This window comes from Rhopilema esculentum, chromosome 10 (genome assembly GCF_057945365.1).
Source record: "Rhopilema esculentum isolate cy_ngs chromosome 10, ASM5794536v1, whole genome shotgun sequence".
NCBI lineage: Eukaryota > Metazoa > Cnidaria > Scyphozoa > Rhizostomeae > Rhizostomatidae > Rhopilema > Rhopilema esculentum.
Window position 1 is genome coordinate 15,991,644 of NC_142824.1, and position 25,035 is coordinate 16,016,678.

General features: G+C 35.9%; 1 protein-coding gene and 1 long non-coding RNA gene across 2 annotated transcripts in view; one reads left to right on the plus strand and one right to left on the minus strand.

The window, feature by feature from the left end:
* Positions 1-25,035, minus strand: part of LOC148959503 (uncharacterized) — a 228,097-nt gene that overhangs the window by 192,827 nt on the left and 10,235 nt on the right. The gene's annotated exons all lie outside the window — the stretch shown is intronic.
* Positions 7,322-25,035, plus strand: part of LOC135685596 (chromatin-remodeling ATPase INO80) — a 33,197-nt gene continuing 15,483 nt past the window's right edge. Inside the window, exons 1-21 of the mRNA XM_065201581.2 lie at positions 7,322-7,504; positions 7,801-7,961; positions 8,763-8,882; positions 12,390-12,505; positions 14,177-14,244; positions 15,253-15,384; positions 15,503-15,620; positions 15,779-15,813; positions 16,027-16,152; positions 16,317-16,370; positions 16,556-16,654; positions 17,830-17,934; positions 18,443-18,530; positions 18,798-18,920; positions 20,280-20,347; positions 22,428-22,479; positions 22,587-22,717; positions 23,253-23,333; positions 23,458-23,553; positions 23,706-23,831; positions 24,562-24,647. Coding sequence (XP_065057653.2) covers positions 8,776-8,882; positions 12,390-12,505; positions 14,177-14,244; positions 15,253-15,384; positions 15,503-15,620; positions 15,779-15,813; positions 16,027-16,152; positions 16,317-16,370; positions 16,556-16,654; positions 17,830-17,934; positions 18,443-18,530; positions 18,798-18,920; positions 20,280-20,347; positions 22,428-22,479; positions 22,587-22,717; positions 23,253-23,333; positions 23,458-23,553; positions 23,706-23,831; positions 24,562-24,647 — 1,811 coding nt within the window. The 5' untranslated portion in view covers positions 7,322-7,504; positions 7,801-7,961; positions 8,763-8,775. The remainder of the gene's footprint in view (positions 7,505-7,800; positions 7,962-8,762; positions 8,883-12,389; positions 12,506-14,176; positions 14,245-15,252; positions 15,385-15,502; positions 15,621-15,778; positions 15,814-16,026; positions 16,153-16,316; positions 16,371-16,555; positions 16,655-17,829; positions 17,935-18,442; positions 18,531-18,797; positions 18,921-20,279; positions 20,348-22,427; positions 22,480-22,586; positions 22,718-23,252; positions 23,334-23,457; positions 23,554-23,705; positions 23,832-24,561; positions 24,648-25,035) is intronic.

Here is a 25,035-nt window from a genome sequence, read left to right on the forward strand (position 1 = left end):
TTGGGAGGGAGCTAATCTAAATATGTAAATTTATTGCAGTTCAAATTTTGATCAGGTTAAAAAAGCCTTATTGGCCTAGATACCTTTTAATTAAGAAATTTGTTGCTTAGATTTTCGTTCAATAAAGTTACATATGATAATAATTGATTGTTCTCAGCTTTTCATAAACATTAGTAAGACAGTGATTCCGAGGCCGATTATGACACTATTTTGACACGTGGCCCTAACATAAAAAATGTCATTATACATTCATAGCATTTAGAGCAAATCTAAACTATATTATAATCAAGGATGTGATGTTGGAGGGGGGGCTCAGGCTGGAAGGCGCATCTCCCCTTGTTAAAATTTTCGAAAAAAGTTGGGGGCTCAGCCCCCTAATCGTTTGTGCTTGGATATAGTAAAGAATCATGTAACGCAAAGAAAGCTGTGAAGAACTGCTAACTCACCCTAGGTCAGCAATTGACGACTAAACCAACCAGAAAGAGAGAGAGAAACAACTGGCAGGTTTAATTGCATGGCAAGCTTTATACGCATGGAAATATATACAAAGTTTGACATATATAAATAGAAAATTACCGAATGATTTCTTACTGAATACATTTAGTTGCAGTTTTTTATATACAGTTGGTTTGTTGTTGTTGCATTTAGTTAAAGGGGTTAATTGCCTGGATCTATATATCTAAATCTGCAGGGACTTTCTTCACTGACTGCATATCTCAAAGTGACCGTTGCACAGAGGAGACCGTTATCAGAGGTTCAACTGTATTGGTTATCTTTTTGCAATTGTTTTTGCAATTTTATATTTTTCAACGCTTTTCCTTAATACTCTTTTTTCCCTATTACTTCATCACCACCATTACCCCCCAAACAATGTTGAAAATTTAGAAAAATATCATGCAAGACGCAGGAAAAAGCGAACTCCCTTATCACCTATTTCAGTGGCGTCGCCACGGAGTGAACTGGGGCGGACATGTTTCCCAGAAGTCGATTTTCTAATTTCTCGAAATCCTTTGAAAAACCTTTGGTAGGGGGAGGGGGGGGGGCTGAAGGGTGATCTTCAATGAGTTGGAAATTTGTCTGTGTTGTTGAGAAAAAGAATTGATGTTATACTGATACGCGATATGATATCACGGAGTATTTAGGTTCCTTACCTAATTTTAGTTTCATTCATTCTTTTAATGTTTTTGTGTGACTTTTCTTTCATGCATATCATTATCTTTTTGTACGTCAAGTTGTACGTCGACCCCGGTTTTCTAGGGCTGGCGACGCCACTGCCCTGTATCGTTTTGTAGTAAATCAACATTATCCAAAGGGGGGGGGGAATGGCTGAATTTTCCCGTGAAAACTGAAGTAAGTGTACCAAGACTTTTGGCAGGCATTATAGCTGCAGAGCTGCCATCATGTGTTTTTGAAAGGCTAATCAATCAGTGTATGCAATATTTTGAAAACATCTATGTGACGTAGTTGGGCACAAAAAAGGTACCTTTATATCGGCAAAAACAGAGAGAGAAAGTGGAAAGCCAGTGTTGATAAAAAGGGGTGTCACAGACAGAAAAAGTCTTATCTAGTTATGTGAACTAGAGAAGCAGATGAACAGCCAAAATCAAAAGCTAAAGTGTTTTTGAATTAAGGGACTGACCATTTGCTATAATTCTTCTTAAAAAATTGTGTTTTGGTTTTTTGTTTAAATGTGACCATCTTTTTACACTAAACGATTTTTACATGCTCCAAAAAATTATTCAAGATGGTTGATTTTTTACAACACTACAAATCAGATTGACAGTTCCACAAAATGGCAACAAAACCGCGTTAGAATAACCCTTGATAAGGACAATATAATTTTTGCCCATACCTAATGCTCTTATTTTCTTGATAATTTCAGGCTCGGGTTTCTTAATGTTGCTTTTATTTCAAAAAAGATTTTCAATATCTGCAAACTATGAATACTTTCTAAGTCAACCGAATAACAGTTTTGCATGACATTTCCAGTAGCACGGTTCATTAGCTGATAAAATCTCCTCGAGAGAAAATGTGTCAATTCAAAATCCAACCAATGGGTCATTATTGTTAAAAAGAAAGTTATTCCTTATCGTTGCTGAAAATATGATCTCAGTTGCTGCACAAAAAGTCAATGTACCTGGCTGCTCAACCAATGATCGGAAAAAACATCAACCCTTGTCATGTTCAAATTGCAATGATCACATTACAAAATTTCATATAGCCCTCCTTGTTAAAATTTCACGACTACATTCTATAATCTGTTTTATATATTTTATATATATGAACTATGCGATTGAATACACAAGGTAAATTGCTATGAAACAACATTAAAGATTAAAAAATCTCTAATTTCTTAAAAGCTGCATTCTAATTCTGAGAACTTTTTGCTGATTTTTCTTTATCCGACTAGCAGCTTTTACAGATTTTTACACTCTTTTCTATTCATAAAAAACTAAACTAATGCAAAGATAATCATGCTGTTCACTTAAACAATTGAATTTAACTGCATTGCATGCTTCAATCTTTTGATGGGGAAAGCGACCTATTCTAAATTTTTGCCAGGAAAAAGTTACTAAATTTTGCAGGTAACTAATATTTTAGCAGGCTTGTTTACCTAGGTTACCTTGGTTACCTTGCATTATAGTTGCAATCATGCAATGAAAGTCTGATAGCCCTGTTTCTGAGACCCTGTTCACACTGCTCCGTATTCATATGAAAACCGATAAAAAGTATCCGTTTGTGCCTTGCGGTGTGTGCTTTCAAAAGTATCCGTTCACACTGCTCCACATTGAAAACGGAGACTTTTGAAAACGAAGGCTTTTGAAAACGGATACTTTTGAAAACGGAGGCTTTTGAAAACGCAAAAACGCAGTGTGAACACCGAAAACGGATTCTTTTGAAAACGCTAACAACAACAACAACACAGCAAGATACTTAGACCGCGCCAATTTGAACAACTTTTCTTAACATGGCTGATTCACTCAAAGTTAGCATACTACTTGGAGGAATATTAGTGACAAGTGAGCTGTTAGTACACTACTTGGAGGAATATTATTGGCAGTGAGTTGTTTAAAAAGTTTATTAGCAGTGGCAAGGTCTGTAAACCAGTTGGTGGCGTTTTCCTTTTTATCCAGTGCGGAGCAATGTGAACGCTTCATCGTTTTCATACCGTTATCAAATGTATCCGGAGCAGTGTGAACAGGTAAAACAGATCGATACGAAAACGGATAAAAATGAATAAGGAGTAATGTGAACATAGCCTAAAAGTCTGATAGTCTGATAGAAATGGGGAGACTTTGGCCCCGTTCACATTGCTCCGGATTCAAATGAAAACGGATAAAAAAGTATCCGTTTGTGCCTTGCGCTCACACTGCTCCACCTTGAAAACGGAGACTTTTGAAAACGCACTTTGAAAACGGATACTTTTGAAAAAGGAGTCTTTTGAAAACGCAAAAACGCAATGTGAACACCGAAAACGGATTCTTTTGAAAACGCTAACAACAACAACAACACAGCAAAATACTAAGACCGTGCCAATTTGAACAACTTTTCTTAACATTGCTGATTCACTCGAAGTTAGTACACTACTTGGAGGAATATTATTGGCAGTGAGTTGTTTAAAAAGTTTTTTAGCAGTCGCGAGTGCTGTAAACCAGTTCGTGGCGTTTTCCTTTTTATCCAGTGCGGAGCAATGTGAACGCTTCATCGTTTTCACGCCGTTATCAAATGTATCCGGAGCAGTGTGAACAGGTAAAACGGATCGATATGAAAACGGATAAAAATGAATACGGAGCAATGTGAACATAGCCTTTAATACGTGGCAAAGAAACTTTTAAAAAAGCAAAGAAGTGACAAAAATTACCAAAACCCTGATCACCAATTAATTATAAAAGTTCTGACAACCACTATCGCAGAAGATTATACAGATCAGTCACTAATTGAAGCAATAAGTCGAGGTGGGCAGCGAATAAAACTATGTAGCGAATTTTTGAATTGTTGATAAGATATTTTAGATCAAAAACTTCAACTGACTCATTGCAAAGGATTGACACTTGCAAGATGACTAAAGCCTTATAAGCAACCAAGAAATTAATTTACTTTGTATGTGCCGTACTGTGTATCAAATAAATGTACTTTTGTATTTACTTTGTATGTACCTTGTACGAACTACTTCTGCGTTGCTAAGGCGTCGCAATGAACAGTTTTTTGATCACGTGTCAGCATTAAAGGGCTGACTCAGGCTAGGGTTACACTATACCGGATTGCTATCGGAGCGAAGTAACTTTTACTCCGGAGCGATATTTAGGGTAGCAAAGTATCCCAGTCTAAAAATGGCCGAAGTGGGCAATTTTCAATTGGGGTCCATATCCTATCTTTTTCAGCGTATTAAACTGCCCCTTTTTGCGAAATTTCATGCTGGTATCACAATTTGCACAATTGTCTGACTAACAGCCCTGACTTTATCGGAGCGGAGTAACTTTTACTCCGGAGCGATATTTAGGGTAGCAGTTACACTACGACGCTCTGCTCGCTCATAAGCCTGCATTCCTTTGCATTTCTGATACAAAAAATCCACCAGATTAAATTTTTTGATGATATTTTCGAATCTATGTGCTTTTGCAAATTCGTTTAGCTATGCATAAAATGACGAAAACAACCATGAAACTGAGAGATAAATGATGGTGCTCGTAGTACAGATAGCGAGATTGTGTTGCTATCTGATGTGTTAAAGTATGTTTTTCGTTCAAGGACCACTTCATTAAAATTCGAGAATAGATGAAATCCAAATACGAAAATATTTTGACGATTTCGATTTGGCATCATCCAACAGCAAAAAAATCTCAGAAAGCGCCATTGTTCACTAACGATCGAATTGCTTCAAGCAGAAAACAGAAAATCCTTTGTTTCGAAGTGGAGCATATCGGATTCGTGCGATTACACTACAACGCTCCGCTACGGAGTGACTCCGGAGTGATTTTCGTATCACCTCCAGAACGGAGTGATTTTCATTCCGCTAATCAGAGCGTTGTGTATCGGATTGGTGTGGCGTAGTGTAACTCAAACCCGTATCCGATATATAAGTTACTCCGCTCCGATAGCAATCCGGTATAGTGTAACTGGCACCTCAAGCCTTTTGCGCAAACAATAGAGTACCGAAGTGTTTTTTCATTTAATTTTTATTCTTTATATTCCATTTAATTCTTTATACACAAATATCCCTTCAGCTTACAACTAAATACCAAATAAGAAAATAAATACCCTAGTTACATTAATACAATTTATAGATTTTTGTCCATGTTGTCATACCAATAGTCAGTACCATTTATCAAGGATGTTATAGTAGAATACAGTTTTCGAAAAGCAGATTGATTTAGGGTCAATACTTTGTTCGCTTTGAGAAATTTAACAAGCTGATCGTGAACTATTTTTGTGACGTCTTCTAAGTGTGACGTCATCAAAAATCTATTTTTAGAATTTCTTAAAATTGGCCACATAATCTGAAAGAACGGCATAAAGTACCTCTCATTATACAAAATTAGTTAGATATGTTCCAAATTGGGCGAGATATGGCCAATGAATGATTTCAGATTTGCTAACGGATTTCTATTATTCTGGCCTGGTTCATAAAGTTGTGAACCAAGACCAAATATTACAGAAGTTTGATGGGGCAAGAGCCTATGCTCAAGTAGCCATATCTCAGCCAATTCGTAGTGCCTTAACTGATTCATGATGCTCTTTCAGGTTCCGGGATCAAAATTCAAAAATTCTAAAAATAGACTTTAGTGCCGTCATCACTTCGGTATTCTATAGTCTGAAACAATAGCCTTCCAGATCAGTTTTCGTTCTATTTGGCATCGTATTGACTATGAATCGATAAAGTATTTGCTCTTGGTAGAGACATACAAAACGAAATAGAATTTAAATCCTAATTTCATTAAGCAAATTTTTGAAGAAAAGAAACAATTCGACTTGAAATCGATACAGTCAGATTTATTGGGCAAAACTATGGAAGACACTAACAGCAAAAATGATCCAGACCCCCTTAAGCTTTTCAAAAAACTAATTAAAGATTATGTTAGATATGTTATACAAACTTAGACTTTTAATCATAATTTATATTTTGTATTCATTTTATAGCAATTTGTAAGTATTTTGTTTCAAATAGTCGGCCTTAATTAGCTTTTAAGCTACATATTTTTAAATGCCGACTTTAAATCAAAGAATCAATAATAATGGAAACTTTTCTTTTTTAATTTAATTAAAACTACAATTACAAACTTCACTATACAAAGGTAATTTGCAATTGGCTAGCCTGGGTTTACAAAGAAAAAGACTATTACAAGCACAAACAAAATAAATTAACAAAAAAAAGGAAAAGTGTGTTCGTCATTGTTTGTTTTAGAAGTTGTCAGTAGCAGAGATTGTTATAATTGAAGAAGTTCAGGATTATTCCAAGACTTATTTCTGGGGCAGAAAATGTAATAGGTAGTACGGATAGTCAAGTTGGATAGTTTGGAGATCATGAAGCGGATATGATTCTCGCTGATATCCAGAACGTTGCACACGTCGATGAAAGAGCAGCAGTAGACCAAAGATACCTAGGGAACTGATAGAAAGATTAGCAAACATGATAGAAGAAAAGGCTGAGCTTAGGCTGTGAATGAGATGCGAGTATTTCTCTCCTTTGCGGTTAGCATTAAAATCCAAGTTAATTTCGTATCCTACTGTAAGCTCAAGTATAATAATACTAATAATAAAAATAATGATAATAATGGAAACATTTCATTTTCAATTCAACTTAAACTACAATTACAAATCTCACTATTACAAGGTAATTTGCAATTGGCTAGCCTGGTTTTGCAAGAAAAAACTATAACAATCGTAAGGTAAAAGGAAAAACTGAGAAAAAAATAAAACAACCAAAATTAGCTTTGTATCTGGCTAGCCTGTTTTTACAAAATAAAACTATTGCAATCGTAGTAATGAAAAAGAAAAAATGTTAAAAGGGAAGTAGCTCTGGATTAGTCCAAGTTTCGTTTCTACAGCAGAATATACTTTATTATTATTAATAATAATGATAATAGTAAAAATGATAATAGTAATAATAATAATAAATTCTCTAGAGCCTGAGTAATAAATTCTAGCACATTTCCCTAAACCTCTATTTGAATGTGATCTTTTTTGATGGAAAGGAAACGGAAAAGTTTAGAATTGAGGAACCAATGCCAACACAAGGCTCCCCCAGTATCAAGTTCTGACCCCCGTCCTCACATATAACATTTTCAAATATGGCGCCGCTGCGATTGAGCATGCGTAGAGTGTTCTCCTTCTTGACAAATGGCGGCAAGCCCCCTGTGCATAAGAATGACGGCCTGTTCGAATGAACTCATGTCCTTTGAAGACGACCATTTGAAACGATTCAACAGCCAAGACGCATGCAAGGGATGATTATGGAGGCCATATTGGCTGTTGTGGAGATCTAGATAAGGCCTTCACCTCTCACGTAAGCTTCGATGCATTTTGTTTTCTTTTTGGGCCAAGTATCTTGTTATATAGAGAATATAGGCTACAAATATGAGAATTTTAGCTGTGGCAGAGAACAACCTGCTTTCAGCTCGGGACCCTTTGTCTCCGAAGCAGGCCGTTTGCTGTCAGATCTGATGGTTGATCATCTCCGATTCGATATACCCAGCTACCATCTGTCCAGGCGGTGGGTTCCTACACTGAATTGCCTCTAACTAATATCTAATACTAAATCCTATCCCAACGATACGAACTTTTATTCTGTAACTATTCCAGGGCGGTCTAGCTCAGAGGTGATTGTGAATTTAGCGGTAGCATTCAACAGCGTCACACGTCAACTGCCGTTCATTCACCAGCTTGATGTTGGTATATTTGTTCCGCTGGCTTCACAACTAACACGATGGATACATAGTTGATGCAAAGCGTAATGTACCCTGGTAAGCACCTTGCATTGCTCCCTAACATAGCAATATTTTTTGTTATCATTATTGATTAATCAACGTCAGGTTGAAATGTTTCACTATTTTATTAATTCCAATATTTGTAATTACTGTAGGTACCTATGTCTGGATCCCCATTTATTTATATTGAATAAAATATCAGTGAGATTTTTTAGAAGGAGTCAGCAATATTTTGTAGCAAATTTATTATCTTTATGAAAGCTTACATTTTTCAGTCTATAAAACATATGTACCCTCATTAAATTTCAAAGCTTCATGGAGAAGTTTGTCCCACTCCTAATGCATTATCTACCTATGAATGAAAAAAGGAAGAAAAAGTTATTTAGACAAATTTAACTGCCAAACTGTAACCAGCTTCAACATAATGGAGGCTAATTGATTTGTCATGGAGTTCCTTTTTTTGAGTCTCAGTTATTAAATTGTTTAAAAATGTATATCTTTGCTGCTGACATGGCTCATGAGATACACATCAATGAATTTTTTGAAGTTTTCAAACTCTGTTCATATTCCCTATTCAGTTTCTAAAGACATGGATTACATTGAAAAGCTTAAAAATAATCATATTTTTTTCAAGTTATTGACTTGACAAATTGGTACTTTTTATTGGCTATATTTGGCATGGTGTACAAGTTACCAAAGTTGTTGATATGTAGGAAAAAAGGTTTTTCCTACTTTCTTTATGAGTCGGAGATCTTTTTAGCTGATTGCCAATCCAGTATTGGTTTTTTCAATCTTATTTGATGACTACCTGATCAATTCACTCATTTAATTTTGCAGGTTAAGTGGTAAAATGAGTGCACTTTTGCCACATGTACAATATTTTGAAAATGCTCTCCAAATTGAGCAGTTTCTAAGTCATACTGAACAGGTGTTTAAAGAGTCAATATCCGATTTAAGGTAAATGTGAAATTTGTTTTTTAAAAAATTGTTCTTTCTGTGTCAATGCATATTTTCAGGCCTTTAGGTTTAGGCATGGTTAAGAACTCAATGACATTCGAATGCTCAATCTATGGCATTGAAAGGGTTTGCACTGAAGATAGGCAAAACAGGCCTTTTCATTTGACGCGATTGAAGATAGGCACCCGCGCAAACCCAACCACGCAAGCATTTGATCACTCATGCAAAATGGTAATTGTATCTTTTGTGCACCAAGCAAGTGACATGGGCAATACAAAGCTGGTATATCAAAACACAGGAAATATAAGTAAGCTGACTTAACCACATCTCAACGAAAAAATGCATTTGAAAATCAATTCCACAGCGAATGTCTAGGAATACTTTGGGTGCTTAGTATTTGAACTACAATAGCACTTAAGACATTTTCTGGGCAGTAAAGGCTGTTAAAAAGGGATGGAACAACATTTTGCAATCATCCATCAATAACATCTTTATGACCTTCATGATGTACATAAAGTTTATAAACCAAGCACACTTATAAAGGGGGTTTAGTCTTTCTTGGAGTGCATTAAGGTAATTGTAGCAATTCTTTTCATTTGATGTTACCTCAAACAAAAGGGTACCTTATAGCAAAATCAATTTTTTCACTATCAGAGTGATTACTCAGGCAAGAGAAATAAGGTGAGCAATGGTTCACTCGAGTGGGCTATTTCTCACAAAAAAGCCTGGCAAAAATATTCCACTTTCCACAAAATAAAAGGCCAGTGATTTTCATCTTGGTACTCCAACACTTAGGTGATCTTGCTGATGTTATTTGAAATCTATCCTGTATGCATTTCTACATTCAAATAGATTTGAAAGTAAGCAGTAAGCAGTGCTTTTTTGAGCACAAATAGCAGAAAATATATAAGCTAGTTAGCTTGAATTGTCCAAGTTATGAGTTACATACTAAAATGAAGATGCTCAAGTCTATGTTCCTATTCATATGTGCCTAAGTATGTGCTTAAGGCTATGGTCCCATTCAAAGTGTCTGATCCCATTGATCTACTGAACAGTTTATGAGGGCTAATATTTTATAGATGTTTAGATTACCCCATTTGCTAAATATTACTTTTACTCAGTAGCACCATCAATAATTTATCACATTTGATTCAGTTATTTGAACCAGGGTATATGGATGTTACTTACAGAATAGATACAGATCCAATAGATTCAGACTTTGGAAAAGGCAGCTTGATGGTGTAACTTATTACCAGTGCGATGACAAAAAACATTGTGGCTTTTTAACTTGAATCCATCAACAAAATCAATGATAAATTGACATATTTGACATAATCACATGATTTGTGATCCTCTTTGTTTAGCATTTCCCTACTTACAGTTTTTTTGCCTATATTATATTATACCAAAGATGACTCTCTCTAGAGTTGAAAAGTTTATTTAATTTAATTTTTCATTCTGTTTTCTAACTGGATAAGTCTAATGTGCTGATCAGAGCTCATTAAAAATATTTTGTGCCTGCGAGCAGAGAGCTAAGTAAAAATGTGCCTGCAAGTAAAACAGGGTGCAACATATTGTGAGTCTGTGAGTTGTGAATCTTCCTTTCTACCGAGGTCCACTCAGTACCATTACGCCAACTTACATTAAGTACCAACAATTTTGGCGAAATTTATTTTCAGTAAAGCAGGGCAACTTAAAATTAATACCACCAAATTTTTGCGAACCAAAATTTTTAAACACTTTCAAAATCTTGTCTTTCACCAATGGAATTTAAAACTAATAAAACCATTTTTCTGGATATAATTTTAGTTTTCCAGTCTGTGGTTTTCCTTCGTCATCAACATTCAAAACATCCAGCTTATCTTCTCTTTTTCCCTTTCACCGTCTACATCCAAGAAATTAAAGGCCATGGGCTGCACTGATGCTTCTGCAGTCTCTTCATAATTTCTCTCATTTATTTCTTTCAAATGTTCCCACTGTTTCAATTTGGACGCCTCAATTTTCAAATCATGGTTGATCAGAATTTCTAATTGCCTCGTTGCTATAAAAAATTTTGCAAACTGTAAACTCTTGCAGTTAATACTCATGCATGTGTTGTAAAAATGAGATAAAAAAGACCTGTAAAAGAGAGTTTATGACATTGTGGCCTACTCTTCAGTTCCATTCATTGGGCTGACATCAAAATGTTTGACTTTTCTAACTTTTGTGATTGGTTTCCAGATAATCTTATGTCATGAAATAAAAAAAATTACTGAATAAGACATAGACAATTTAGATGCTATTTCACCTAACTTCAAGCAATTGTGAATTTATCTGTTTCTATAGCTTGAATTTTTTGTCAACACAAAAAAGGAAAAAAATGAAATCTCTAGTCTTCATCAGGTACACTTATTTCAAAGCTTTGTCTTGTTAAAATTTTATGAAGATAAAAGTTTTGAAAAACACAAAAAAATTGCACAGTAAAATTGTAAACAAAAAGCAACACATTTGACATTACCTTAGCAAATGCAGCAGCACACCTAACAACTGTTATGCATCAACATCCTCACACACTGACCAAAATGTTTCATGTAAGGACTGGGAAATACAGTATGGGATAAAAATATTTGTAAAAAGGTCTGCTTTGGTGTATAGAACAGGATTGTTCAAAGCTGTAACTCTGAATTTCAGGCTTAACGTGGTGGCCAGGCATGTGAAAAAAGTATGTTGCCTAAAACTTCATGCATTTCTGGATAAGATGGAAAGATTTCAATCCTCCACTGTAAATTTTTATGTTGTGAAAGATTTTTTTGATCACAAATTGCGTAGAATTCCAAAATAACCCTTTCTGAAAAGTGAAGTTAATGAAGATAATGTGTGTCTTTGATATATATATCTCTTAATACTGAGAGGCAAATCCAATCCACAGATTCAAAAATGGACTCATTGAGCACATGAAAGCAAAGTACAATGAGAATATGGCTTGATTTTCAATGGACTTAGTCAATTTTTATCATTCTTTGCTATTTGTTGGTCAGAGAAAGGCTGCTCTTTGTTTTCATTTGCTAACACTACTTTTGTCTGACTTTTTCTTTAACTCTCCTGAACATAACTCTCCTTAGCCTCTTCACATTTGTAAGTCGCACAGTACCAAACCATAATTTGATCGTTTTTTGAAATTGTTATATTTGGATTAGAGATGAATGGGAAGATATCACTGGAAGAGTTGGGGATAAATACCCCAAAAAGAAAATGAAAGTTAAAACATATCTTAAATGCATCTGAACTTCAAAAGAAATCAAATTTCAATCTACCAACAATTCCTTCTATGGCGAAATGTTTCAACAGAAAACCTTTATTCTTGTGTGTTATCCAATGAATTCGATTTGCACACCCAACTGTTATTTCACGAATTTTTAGAGGGGCATGTTAATTTTTGAGCATGAAAGCTCTATAATGTAACAGCTCGTCATCTTTGCTTTTGTCTTGCAGTGTGAAAGCACATGTAAGTCTGTTTTATTCCAACAGTGATGATGACCCAGAGACTGATGATGAGGATAATGATGATATCAAATTTGAAAAAGAATCCAAGACTGAAAATGGATTTAAATCTGCAAAATACAGAGACAGCTTTGGAAGTGAAGGTGACCTTTTCAGCTCTATATATTTACTTTCAATAACACAATGTTAAGAAGGTGATTTGCAGGCTCTTGTTGGAGCAATATTGCAGGCATGCTAACCACCACACTTTATCAAACATGTAAATCTTTAAGCCTAATGTAAACGGACCTGGAATTTGGCAAAATTTTCAGTGCCATTGGAAAGTTGCCGCTGCAACTGCAGCTGCTCCACTTTTGCATGGGTGGTTGACAATTTTCGCCCAATATCAGGGATTTCAATGGGTCGCGCGCGATAGCAGGCGAGCGTTCATTCTAGAGCCGTTCCCATTGCTCCGGCCCGCAACGTTTTGGCAAAACAAAAACGAAGGTTTTCCCATTACTCTGTTTTGTCCGTTTTTATATCCTTGGTTCGAGCTCATCTTGAAACAGAAGATGAACGAATTCCTTTATAATTGACTCCGTTTTTGATTTTCTAATTAAAACAATTCGTTTTTGAATGACTCCATTCTCCAAAAACTTCCTTTTTCCTGTTCTCATTTAAACGATTCGTTTTCAAACAACTCTGTTTTCGGTTGATAACTTAGAGCATCATTATCAAATGCCTCTGTTTTTGAATCCAAAATGGGAGCCCAAAATCAAAAACAATTTATTCAGCTCCGTTTTTCTACGAAAGCGGAGTAATAAAAAACATGGCGAATACTTCACGATAACTTGTGAGTGTTAACAAATAAATTTGATTCGTGCGCCCCCCTCTTATCACGCGAGTTTTTGGCTGCGCACGTTGATTTTCGAACGTGAAAGCCCTGCAATATTTCACGACAAGATCAAGTGAGTTGGTAAAGTGGAAAATATATATATTCTAAAATACAAAGTACATGTTACAAAGTATATTTTCAAAGTACATGCTTGGAAAAACCTTCTATAGACTTGTTTAGGTGATCCCCAACCACTCTGCATTCTGTGTACTCAAAACAAATAACTGAATTAAAACATTATTATTGATTAGTGATCGGAAATGAAAGTCTTGTTAACAACACTTAATGTTTCTCTTAAAATTCAGGGCAAAATAGTCTGTTATAGTCTTCTTATTTTGGTAGGTTTACTAAATGCATAAAGCCTTTAAAGGGGTAAACTTTTGCACACATCTCTTCTCCATTTACACCATCATAAAATGTGCATGTTTGCCAATGATGTTTTGCCGATGGCAATAATGATTCGCCCAAAAAAGTGACAAATATATACTATGAATTAGTAAACCAAAATAACGGTGAAGTTTTCTAGAAAAGTTTGTTCGTTGCCCCCCCCCCCCCCCAAAAATTTTTGAGGGCAATGGTCTTTTGTTATAAAACAATGAGAATATGTGATGTCATCTTATCAAAACAATAGGCTTGCCCCCCCCCCCAATATTGGACCAAATGTCCGCCCCTTGTGCAAAAACCTACAAAACCAATCATATAGAATTTTGCCCTCAACATAAAAGATGAAGTGTGATATTTTGAACTCCATGAAAGCCACGGCACGCTTCCTACCAAAGCCTAATATGTCATTATACCCAAGCTGCAAACCAGTTCATAATCATCTGAAAACTTGAGGTTAGAAATTCACTTTTGAATGTGTTGATTTCACATGGAACATCAAATTTGTTTATATTGATATAAATTGTGCTCACTACATTGATGGTATCTTTTATACTAGAGTGGAGAGCTGAGAAAAGTAAGATGTACAATTTTGGAATTGTTTCAGATGACAGAAAATGGATCAAGGTATAGTTTCACTTATCTTAAAAAACACTTATTGTCTGTTACAATCTTTTCTTCATGTTATCTTAGTCTAACAGAGTGGCAAAGTGACATCATCAAAAAATTCTATTTAGAATCTAAGAATTGCAACCCCATACCCTTGAAGAACACCACAAAGTACCACTTAATTTGCATAATTATTATCCTGCTTAACATTAACTGATATATCACAAGTTAAAGACACAAGCTTACAGATTACATTGTTTTGGTCTGAATCTTCAGATTTTAAAGGCCAGGGCGAATTTACTTTGGGGAAAGCGCCTGTGCTTATGTGGCAATATCTTAGTTTATTTGCCACAGATTCCTTAGCAGAGGTATTTTGTGGTGTTCTTTCAGGAAAGGCAATCCCAAATTTTTAAAAATATTTTTGGTGACCCTGCTGTGTCATTCTCTTATCCTCAATAAATGCTTATAAGTTGAAAATATACTTTGGCTTAGGAATTGTAACCATAAAACAAAAAAAGACTCGTGCAAACTTCCTGGAAGAATCAAGCAATTTTGAATGCAAGTTGGATGACCTTGTAAAGGCAAAGTCACATTACCACCTTGAAATTGCCAAAGAAACCCATTTCATTTTTGATGATGAAATTTATGTACACTATGTCACACTAAATCACACTATGTATCAAACTAAAGTTGAGAATTATCTGAAGGTAACCAAATCAATGTAGAATTTCACGATTGCTTTGTGTTCTATAGAAACGTTTTTTGGCCATTGCAATTGTCTTTGATCTACCACCTTTTTGTAGATTTTTATAGTTTCTTCTGTGGAAACGTTTTTCGCACACTTTTAAGATGTACTCCAACATGGTAGTTTTCCTACATGGTTTAACTAGATAATGTTGCAAATTGTTCATCATTAGGGCTTTAACTTCAAGATATCAGTTTAGGCTACCCAAATATCACTCCATTGTTGTTCTAAAGGTGATATTTTGAGGCCTACTGATTCTCAGTCTTTGTATGCTTTTTAAGGAAATTCTTCTAAGTGACAATTCAGATGATTCGGATGCAGATGTAGTTACAGAGGATGATGTGAAAGAGATGCTTAAAGACCATGTCAGGAGAAAGAGGATTCACCAGAAATTCGTTCGTTTGTCAGAAGAGGTTCGCATTGTTCTTTGCTTTTTTTATTTAGCGGATACGTTTGTGAAAGTGTCTTTGTATTCAGGTCCTTAAAAGTTTTCATTTGGCTTTTGTTCAACATTGATTGGCCTTTTTTCAGATACAAGATGAATATCATTACTATGGCTCAAGTTTAGTATTAGACCGAGATAGGTTTGGTGAAATTCAAAGGAGAAAGAAAAAAGATTTGAAAAGCAACAGGAAAAAGATTGCTCCAGGTTGGTTTATTGTGTATTCTGATTGATTCCTTGAAGTTAAATTTGACGTGTTCAGAATTTCAGAAGGTGTGATTAATTTTCAATTTTTAAGGTTATAATCCTGGGCGCAATGCCGTGAATGCTATTGTTTTTTAACTGTGTCTTTCGTACTTTTATAGATATGTCAATGTTAAAGAGAAAGCGGCTTGTTGAGGTACTATAATTCTTGATCATGGTTTTGTCTATTTGAATTGTGAAGCCAATTGTAGTAGCCAATTGTCATTTCACTTTATCTTAGTGATTTTTGTTTCATGGCTATTTTCTTTGAATGTGACATTGTTCTATGCATCCCTTATTCATCATTTAGTAGAGGTGCTAGTCTTGCATCTTCAAATTGACGTACCTTAACTGGCGCTCTTTTACTTAGGTTGACGAAAGAAGAAGGAGATTAATGGAAGAGAAAATTGAAAAGAAAAAAATGCAATTGCTAAAAGAAAGTGACAACAAAAGAAAGAAGCTTTGGGTGTTGATAGCAAGAAAGGAAATCCCGAAGGTATTTTCTACAGTGTTTCAAGCATCTAGTCCACGTTCATGTATGCCCCATTTTTTGTTAATTTTCTCTTTTGTCTCTTCTGGACTGTTATGGTATTGTAGTAAAATATATTTACATTTGCTAATATTTTTTTATATGTAGTAGTCATGCTTTTAACACTTTAGGCATACAAGCAACGAAACACAAGCCGCATCAACTCACAGGCATCCATTCGTAAAGTAAGTTGTTTTGTTGAGAAACATCTTCTGAAAATGTGTTTCAAATTTTTATTAGTCAAATTTTTCTTTTTGGCTATTTTTATCCCAATTTCTAACAAATATGTAACTTCTTTGTCTTATTTTGACTTTCTCATGCATACACCTTGCAAGACGAATAGTTGTTGAAGGCAGAACATTTTTTATAGATTGCTCAAAACTGTCAGAAAGAAATAAAAAAAAGTGCTTTGAAATCACAGAAAACCTCACGCGACTTTTCTTCCCGTGCCAAACGAATGGTGAGAGAGGTGAGAAACATTTTTTGGCTTTACATTGTAAATGGCTTTCACCAAGAAGAATTCAATGTTTCGGCTTTATATTGTAAATGGCTTTCACCAAGAAGAATTCAATGTTTCAGCTTTATATTGTAAATGGCTTTCACCAAGAAGAATTCAATGTTTCGGCTTTATATTGTAAATGGCTTTCACCAAGAAGAATTCAATGTTTCGGCTTTATATTGTAAATGGCTTTCACCAAGAAGAATTCAATGTTTCGGCTTTATATTGTAAATGGCTTTCACCAAGAAGAATTCAATGTTTCGGCTTTATATTGTAAATGGCTTCCACCAAGAAGAATTCAATGTTTCGGCTTTATATTGTAAATGGCTTTCACCAAGAAGAATTCAATGTTTCAGCTTTATATTGTAAATGGCTTTCACCAAGAAGAATTCAATGTTTCGGCTTTATATTGTAAATGGCTTTCACCAAGAAGAATTCAATGTTTCAGCTTTATATTGTAAATGGCTTTCACCAAGAAGAATTCAATGTTTCAGCTTTATATTGTAAATGGCTTTCACCAAGAAGAATTCAATGTTTCGGCTTTATATTGTAAATGGCTTCCACCAAGAAGAATTCAATGTTTCGGCTTTATATTGTAAATGGCTTTCACCAAAAAGAATTCAATGTTTCGGCTTTATATTGTAAATGGCTTTCACCAAGAAGAATTCAATGTTTCGGCTTTATATTGTAAATGGCTTTCACCAAGAAGAATTCAATGTTTCGGCTTTATATTGTAAATGGCTTCCACCAAGAAGAATTCAATGTTTCGGCTTTTTATTGTAAATGGCTTCCATCAAGAAGAATTCAAGATGTCTCATTATAATGTAACAGGCTTCCTCAAGATTTAAGATGTGGTATTCTTGGGATTTTCAAATTGAAAGATGTTTGTAAAGTTGTTGTGCAAATGGCAAAGCAAAGCATTTTTAGATGAATAAGGCCAGCAATGAATTAGGAGCTTCTAAGTGTTATATCTTGCAAAAATGTATTTGAAGTAAAGTTTTCTATTCAAATTTTAAGGTTATGGTACAAAATATTGAATTCTGTTACTGCGATAATGAATATCGGACAATAGCTGCATGGAAATTACTTCATTGATTCTAAATGACAATGAACAGTAAGTCGAAGAAACATTGTTTGTTTTCTAGATGCTTGTGTACTGGAAAAGGTTTGATAAAGTTGAAAAAGAACATCGGAAAAAAGCAGAAAAGGAAGCCCTGGAACAAAGGCGACAAGATGAAGAAATGAGAGAGGTTCGTTTCTCTTCCTTCAGCATTTTGCTTTTTTGGCAGTCATCAATGGCAGGTTAATAAATGTTGTCTGAACGTAAAATGTCTATCAGTTTTCACTGTTTTCGTTTCTTCAGCAACATATGAATTCATGGCTTCATACATTGATGCCAGCCCCCCTCCCCTCCCCTCCCTAAAAGAAACACTGTGACATCAAATTTGCGTTACTGTGTCACCAAACGAAATCTCTTTCTATTTATTCGGTCCGAATGTCAAAATGCACTCTTTTGCAAATGAAAAACCATCAATAATAGTTGAACTATGTATACAGAATATTAACGGTCAGCAGGCTCATTCCATTAGATTAGTTAATAAAAAGGCTACTGCAAGTATTGGTTCGAGAGGCCATTTAGCAAAGCAGAGATGATGCTTAACCGGATGTCTTTGCATTTACAGCGTTTGTAACGTCGATTTACCCAGCAGTATTTATAGATACACATGTTCTAGTCAGCCATTTTGTTTTTTTGTGCAGATGAGGCGGCAACAAAGGAAGCTAAACTTTCTCATCACCCAAACGGAGCTCTACGCTCATTTTATGAGTAGGAAAATGCGCGGGAAAGGTACTACTCTCTATTGTTTTGTAGTAATATTGGATGAGGTACTCTTTAGTCTCTTGCTGTGATTAAAGGGAAAAAGTGTGCCATCTTGAACAGAGATTTTATACATTTATGCATTAAACCGTGAAAGTCAAATTATCACCAGTTAGACATTTAGTTTAGGATGTTCACTATACATTCAGTTGTGCAGCGTTAAATATTACCAGCATGTTTCTCTTTTATTGATCGTATTCATTAGAGCAGCTCAAATGTACCGATTTGTTAATCTAGCTGGGATGCAGGATTCAAGCCAAGACGACATTTTGAAAAAGTTAGACGAAATTCCACTGCAAATGAATGCGAAAAGTGTGCATGGGGGTGTGTTGGTCAGCACGGACGACATAGATGATTACGGTGCGTTTTCAGCGTATATATGTTCACATACACTTCACTCACAAACGTATTGCTCCACCGAAGGAGGGAAACTGGTGCATGAATTATTGAAAGCTATTGTTATACAAATTGGTTGTGTTTTTAAATGGCTAATGGGATGGGGTCAAAGCAAAACAACCACCAATCAAAACTTCACTTTTTGTTACAGCACTTGTTTAAATAATAGCATTAAAGCATCTTTGAACAGTTTCAAATATCAATATCTTGACGGGTAGCTGCGAACTTTTGAAACCGCATTCAGCCTTCTTGAATTGGTTGCACATAATTGGGCAATGTATTCTTGTCAAACCTGAAGAATTCTTTTATTTAATGATTCTTTGGTTCTCGGAGAACCATTTGGATCATTGTTTGTAATGTTTTTCATTCGAAAAGCCAAACATTTTCAACAATATTTGAATCTGAAAGACATGATAATGTTTGAAATTATTATTTTTCAAGAATTGTTTCCTTTTGCTCAGAAAACTTTTCATTTTGTATTTGGTAAGACTATTTGTGTAAGAAAGGCATTCTGTAATTGTGTATAACAGAGATTCATATTTGTCTGACGAGCTTTTAGCTGAAAAAACCTTGCACAGCATTGAGTTTCATACCCTTTAGTGTCCCTTAGTGTAAACGTCGTGAAGTGAAACAGACAAATATTCACCCCACTGACATCTTTTTTGCTACTGAAAAACTCTCATCATCGTAAATGCAAATAGGAAAGCTGAAAACACAGCCAAAATTAAGAAGGATGTAATTCAGGGTTCAATAAAATCATCCTAGGAGGAATAAATATGTTTCATTCAATATTTGCAACTGCTCGGAAATCATCCTTCAAACCAAAAAAATTATGACATGATTTTATTATCTCGCAGGCCACAAATTTTGTTCCCGGGCCGAATTCTGGCCCGCAGGCCGTAGGTTGGCCACCCCTTTTTTAAAATATGTTTTCTACGGCGCCAAAGAGATTTTCAAGAATTTCCTGCCTACATTTATTTGCTATAATGCTCGCAAATTTTACTTAAATCATGCATTCAAGTATTTGGTATGGTTGCAAAGTTGACAAAATGTGGCGCCATTTTGGAAGAAAATGCTGCTATACTTTTGCAAAGAAAGTGTATAAATGATCACATATGAATGTATTCGTACATATGTATTCCTAAAAATGTAAATTTTCACATATGAGTATCTAGCAAGGGAATCTGACTACAAAGTATCTCCTACAAAGATTAAGTATTTCAATCAAACATGATTTTGTATGATGTCAAGTGATAAAGTTAGACCACTCATGTAATCAGTTGATAAGCTATAGCATTTTAATAAAAATCTTTTTTGTTAAAGATCCGGATGCGATGAAAGCGCAGGCATTGATAAATGCACAAAATGCTGTTAGGCTTCAAGAAGAACAGGTATTGTTTTTGATTATACGTACAAGTAAATATACAGTTGAACAAGACCCTGCAATGTCAGCTGTTTTTAATATAGAGCCACAGGCTTTAATAGACTATTCAGCAAAACATTCTGCCATTCAGGGTAAACAGTTTTCCCGCTCAGAACAAGGCTGCACTATTAAGTACAGATTCTGCCGTGCGACATGAAGTTCTGCAATTCAGCGCTCTTCTATTCAATTCAATGCTCTTGCATTCAACCCAAGGCTCTCTCATTCAACCCAAGGCTCTCCCATTCAACCCAAGGCTCTCCCATTCAACCAAAGGCACTTCCATTCAACCCAAGCTCTTCCATTCAGCCTAAGGCCCTTTTTTCAACCAAAGGCACTTCCATTCAACCCAAGGCTCTTCCATTCAACCTAAGCTCTTCCATTCAACCTAAGGCTCTCCCATTCAACCCAAGCACTTTCAACTTAAGGATCTCCAATTCAACCCAAGGCCCTTCCATTCAACTTAGGCTCTTCCATTCAACCCAAGGCTCTTCCATTCAACTTAGGCTCTTCCATTCAACCCAAGGCTCTTCCATTCACCTTAGGCTCTTCCATTCAACTTAGGCTCTTCCATTCAACTTAGGCTCTTCCATTCAACCCAAGGCTCTTCCATTCAACTTAGGCTCTTCCATTCAACCCAAGGCTCTTCCATTCAACTTAGGCTCTTCCATTCAACCCAAGGCTCTTCCATTCAACTTAGGCTCTTCCATTCAACTTAGGCTCTTCCATTCAACCCAAGGCTCTTCCATTCAACGTAGGCTCTTCCATTCAACTTAGGCTCTTCCATTCAACTTAGGCTCTTCCATTCAACTTAGGCTCTTCCATTCAACCCAAGGCTCTTCCATTCAACTTAGGCTCTTCCATTCAACTTAGGCTCTTCCATTCAACTTAGGCTCTTCCATTCAACCCAAGGCTCTTCCATTCAACCTAAGGCTCTCCCATTCAACCCAAGCACTTTCAACTTAAGGATCTCCAATTCAACCCAAGGCTCTTCCATTCAACTTAGGCTCTTCCATTCAACCCAAGGCTCTTCCATTCAACTTAGGCTCTTCCATTCAACCCAAGGCTCTTCCATTCAACTTAGGCTCTTCCATTCAACCCAAGGCTCTTCCATTCAACTTAGGCTCTTCCATTCAACTTAGGCTCTTCCATTCAACCCAAGGCTCTTCCATTCAACGTAGGCTCTTCCATTCAACCCAAGGCTTTTCCATCCAACTTAGGCTCTTCCATTCACCTTAGGCTCTTCCATTCAACCCAAGGCTCTTCCATTCAACTCAATGCTCTTCTATTCAACTTAAGGCTCTTCCATTCAACCCAATGCTCTTCCATTCAACCCAAGGCTCTTCCATTCAGCCCAAGGCTCTTCCATTCAACGCAATGCTCTTCTATTCAACTTAAGGCTCTTCCATTCAACCCAAGGCTCTTCCATTCAACCCAATGCTCTTCCATTCAACCCAAGGCTCTTCCATTCAACCCAAGCTCTTCCATTCAACCAAAGGCTCTTCCATTCAACTCAATGCTCTTCTATTCAACTTAAGGCTCTTCCATTCAACTCAATGCTCTTCCATTCAACCCAAGGCTCTTCCATTCAGCCCAAGGCTCTTCCATTCAACCCAAGGCTCTTCCATTCAACCCCAAGCTGTTACATTCAACCCCAAGCTCTTGTATTCAACTTAAGGCACTTTTATTCAACCAAAGGCTCTTTTATTCAACCTAAGGATCATCTATTCAACGTAAGTTTATTCCCATCAACGGAATGCTGTGTAATCCAACCCAAGGGTCTTCCATTCAACCCATGGACCTTAATTTTCGTAGATGCTCCTCAAGGTTTTTTAAATTAGCCATCCAGACAAGCGCAATTGTTAGGTCCTGCTATATATCTAAGGAAAGAATGGGCCTGAAGTTTAATAGATATTCATCAATCTCTTTTGGTTAGGTATCCATTTTTGACAAGCACAGTTTTTAGGTCCTGCCATATATCTAGCGAACGAATGGAGCTTATGTTTCATATTTATTCATCTCAATTTTATTTTATTTCCTATTCATTTTAGACAAGTACATTTGGAATCGGAACAAAGAAAACGGAACTTTCCCAAGAAAACTGTAAGTTAATTACGATGCTCTAGTTCAAGGATGCTTTTTTTAGATTTTAGTGAAAATATGTTTTACATTGATATATGTCGATCATGGGTTTTATTTTTACTTTTTAGTTGATCAAGATTTTAGTCTTGCTAACCCTACCATGGGTGCAAAGGAAGTTCCACAGCCCAAACTTTTTTCTGGAAAGCTCAAGACCTACCAACTGAAAGGAATGAATTGGTTGGCAAATTTGTACGAGCAGGTGAGAGGGATGCTTTTTTGCAATTACTTTTGTCATTCCGCAATTGAAAATGGGCAGCAAGAGGGTTCTAGAGTTATTATACAATATGTTTTGTAGGAAATTAACTTCAACGGAAAAACGGAAGAAACAACGATTCTCCTTTCTTGCACCTCAATTAGTTGTTGCTCTATTCAGCAAATTCACGAGGAAGATTTGAAATAATTTACATTCAAGATAAAAATCTGGCTATTCAAAGATACCATAACAAGGATTAGGGCAGATTGAGCTCTCGGTTCTTTGTTTCTTTTTAATAGCTTAATCATGCGAGCGGTGCTTGTTATTTGGAACTTTTCATGTTTGCCTCTTTTTCCATCCACAAACCTGTTTCACGCTTAATTTCTGATTAGCCACATTAAAGTTGCTTTCAAATTTGATTGCATTTTTACGGAGCATGATTAAATCCTTTTCAATCTGCATGCTGTTTTTAACCTTGCGAGTAGAGCCTGCCAGCTGATCTTTGTTACCAGAAGCTTATTAATAATGATTCGTTATTCAGGGAATAAATGGAATTCTTGCCGACGAAATGGGTCTTGGTAAAACAGTTCAAAGCATAGCCTTTCTTTCGTACCTTGCAGAGGTAAGATCTCCTGACCGAATAATCTTCGCTCGTTAATGTAATTGTGAAGACTATTTGATTTGTGGTAGCCTTTGATTTGTGGTCACTTTAAGGGTGCCAACTAGTTTTATGTTCCTGATTTTAGGCTGATGATATCTGGGGCCCCTTTCTCGTTGTTGCGCCGGCGTCGACACTTCATAACTGGCAGCAAGAAGTTTCTCGATTCGTTCCAGAATTCAAGGTAATTGCGGCAATATCTTCCAAGACCAGAAAAATCTCATTTCCTTCATTTTTTTCTAACTTTCCTTACTTTCTCTCTGCCTATAATTCTTTTTCTCCTATATTCATTTCTGCATAACAATCTTATGTTTATAATTTCAAACTTTTTTACAGGTTTTACCATACTGGGGAAATCCAAGTGACAGGAAAAGTCTGAGAAAATTTTGGAACCAGAACCAGACTTTCATTAATACAAAGGAAAATGCACCTTTTCACGTGTTGATAACAAGTTATCAGCTGGTAAGAAACAAATTCTCATTCGAAGCACCCCCTCCCCCTGGACCTGACATTTTGTGTAGATCATCTAAAATTGAAAACAAAGAAAGTTTTGTGCTTGATGCCTTATCACTTTATATTTATCAAGATAAATGTCCCTAAAGAGCCTGGTTCTCATATGCCAGGTCATCGCAGGTCATCGGAGATAAGTATTATATGAGAACACTTGTGTCGGTGACGGTCACTGGCAGTCTGCGATATTAGAGAACCGGGCTTAAAGCACTTATGGAGTTTCCCGTGTATAATCTCCAATTTTTAAGGATTTTTCTTGATGTGGTGGTGTATTAAGCGCAACCTCACTTCTTCAGATTAGGAATGTCACTGATACAGTGAACTGTAAATGACGAATGTTTTAACTATCAACTTTCTACACGCTGTAATGAAGTTTCAGTGAGTTCATGATGTAACCTTTCGTTAATTGTTTAAATTAATAAAGAAACAACATATATATTTATTTTCCTAAAGGCGCTTATTTTACTTGATTCAGAGTTTCGGGTCTTAACTCAATACGGAGAAAATATATCCCATCTCATTCTTCCAAAACACTTTTAACACCGACCCATAAAAGGACATTGTATATTGTCCATTCTTTGCCATTTCACTTCTTGAGATACAAGGAAGTTGTTCGGTACCTTAATGAAGAGTATTGCATTTACGATGCTCGTTTAAAGTATGGTTCAATTAATCTCTGTAGGTGGTTCAAGATGTAAGGTACTTCCAGCGTATAAGGTGGCAGTATTTAGTTCTAGATGAAGCCCAAGCGATCAAAAGCAGTTCAAGGTAAAGTTCATTTATCATTTTTCATACCGCATAGTGTACTGCTTTGTAGCCATGTAGCTGAGTCTTGTTGATAAGTTTCGTTTTTTAACTTTGTCCTCGTTTCCTGGTAACAGGAAAGCTCGCAATGCAAACGCTCTACGGTCTACGTATAACTACGCAATATTTGTTGCATGAATTATGAATTTAAGTTTTTTGATTGCCGGTGTCTGTTGACAGTTGTGCAGGTTTTGATACTTCAAGTGAGAAATTCATAAGGCAAATAGACCTTTTGGTGAAAACACGCTATATCACACTGTATTATGCTGCCTGTCTTGACATTAATTCATTCTCTAGCGTCTTAAATGAAAGTTGCATTGGTATATTTGGCTGACCGACTGGTTTTTTATAT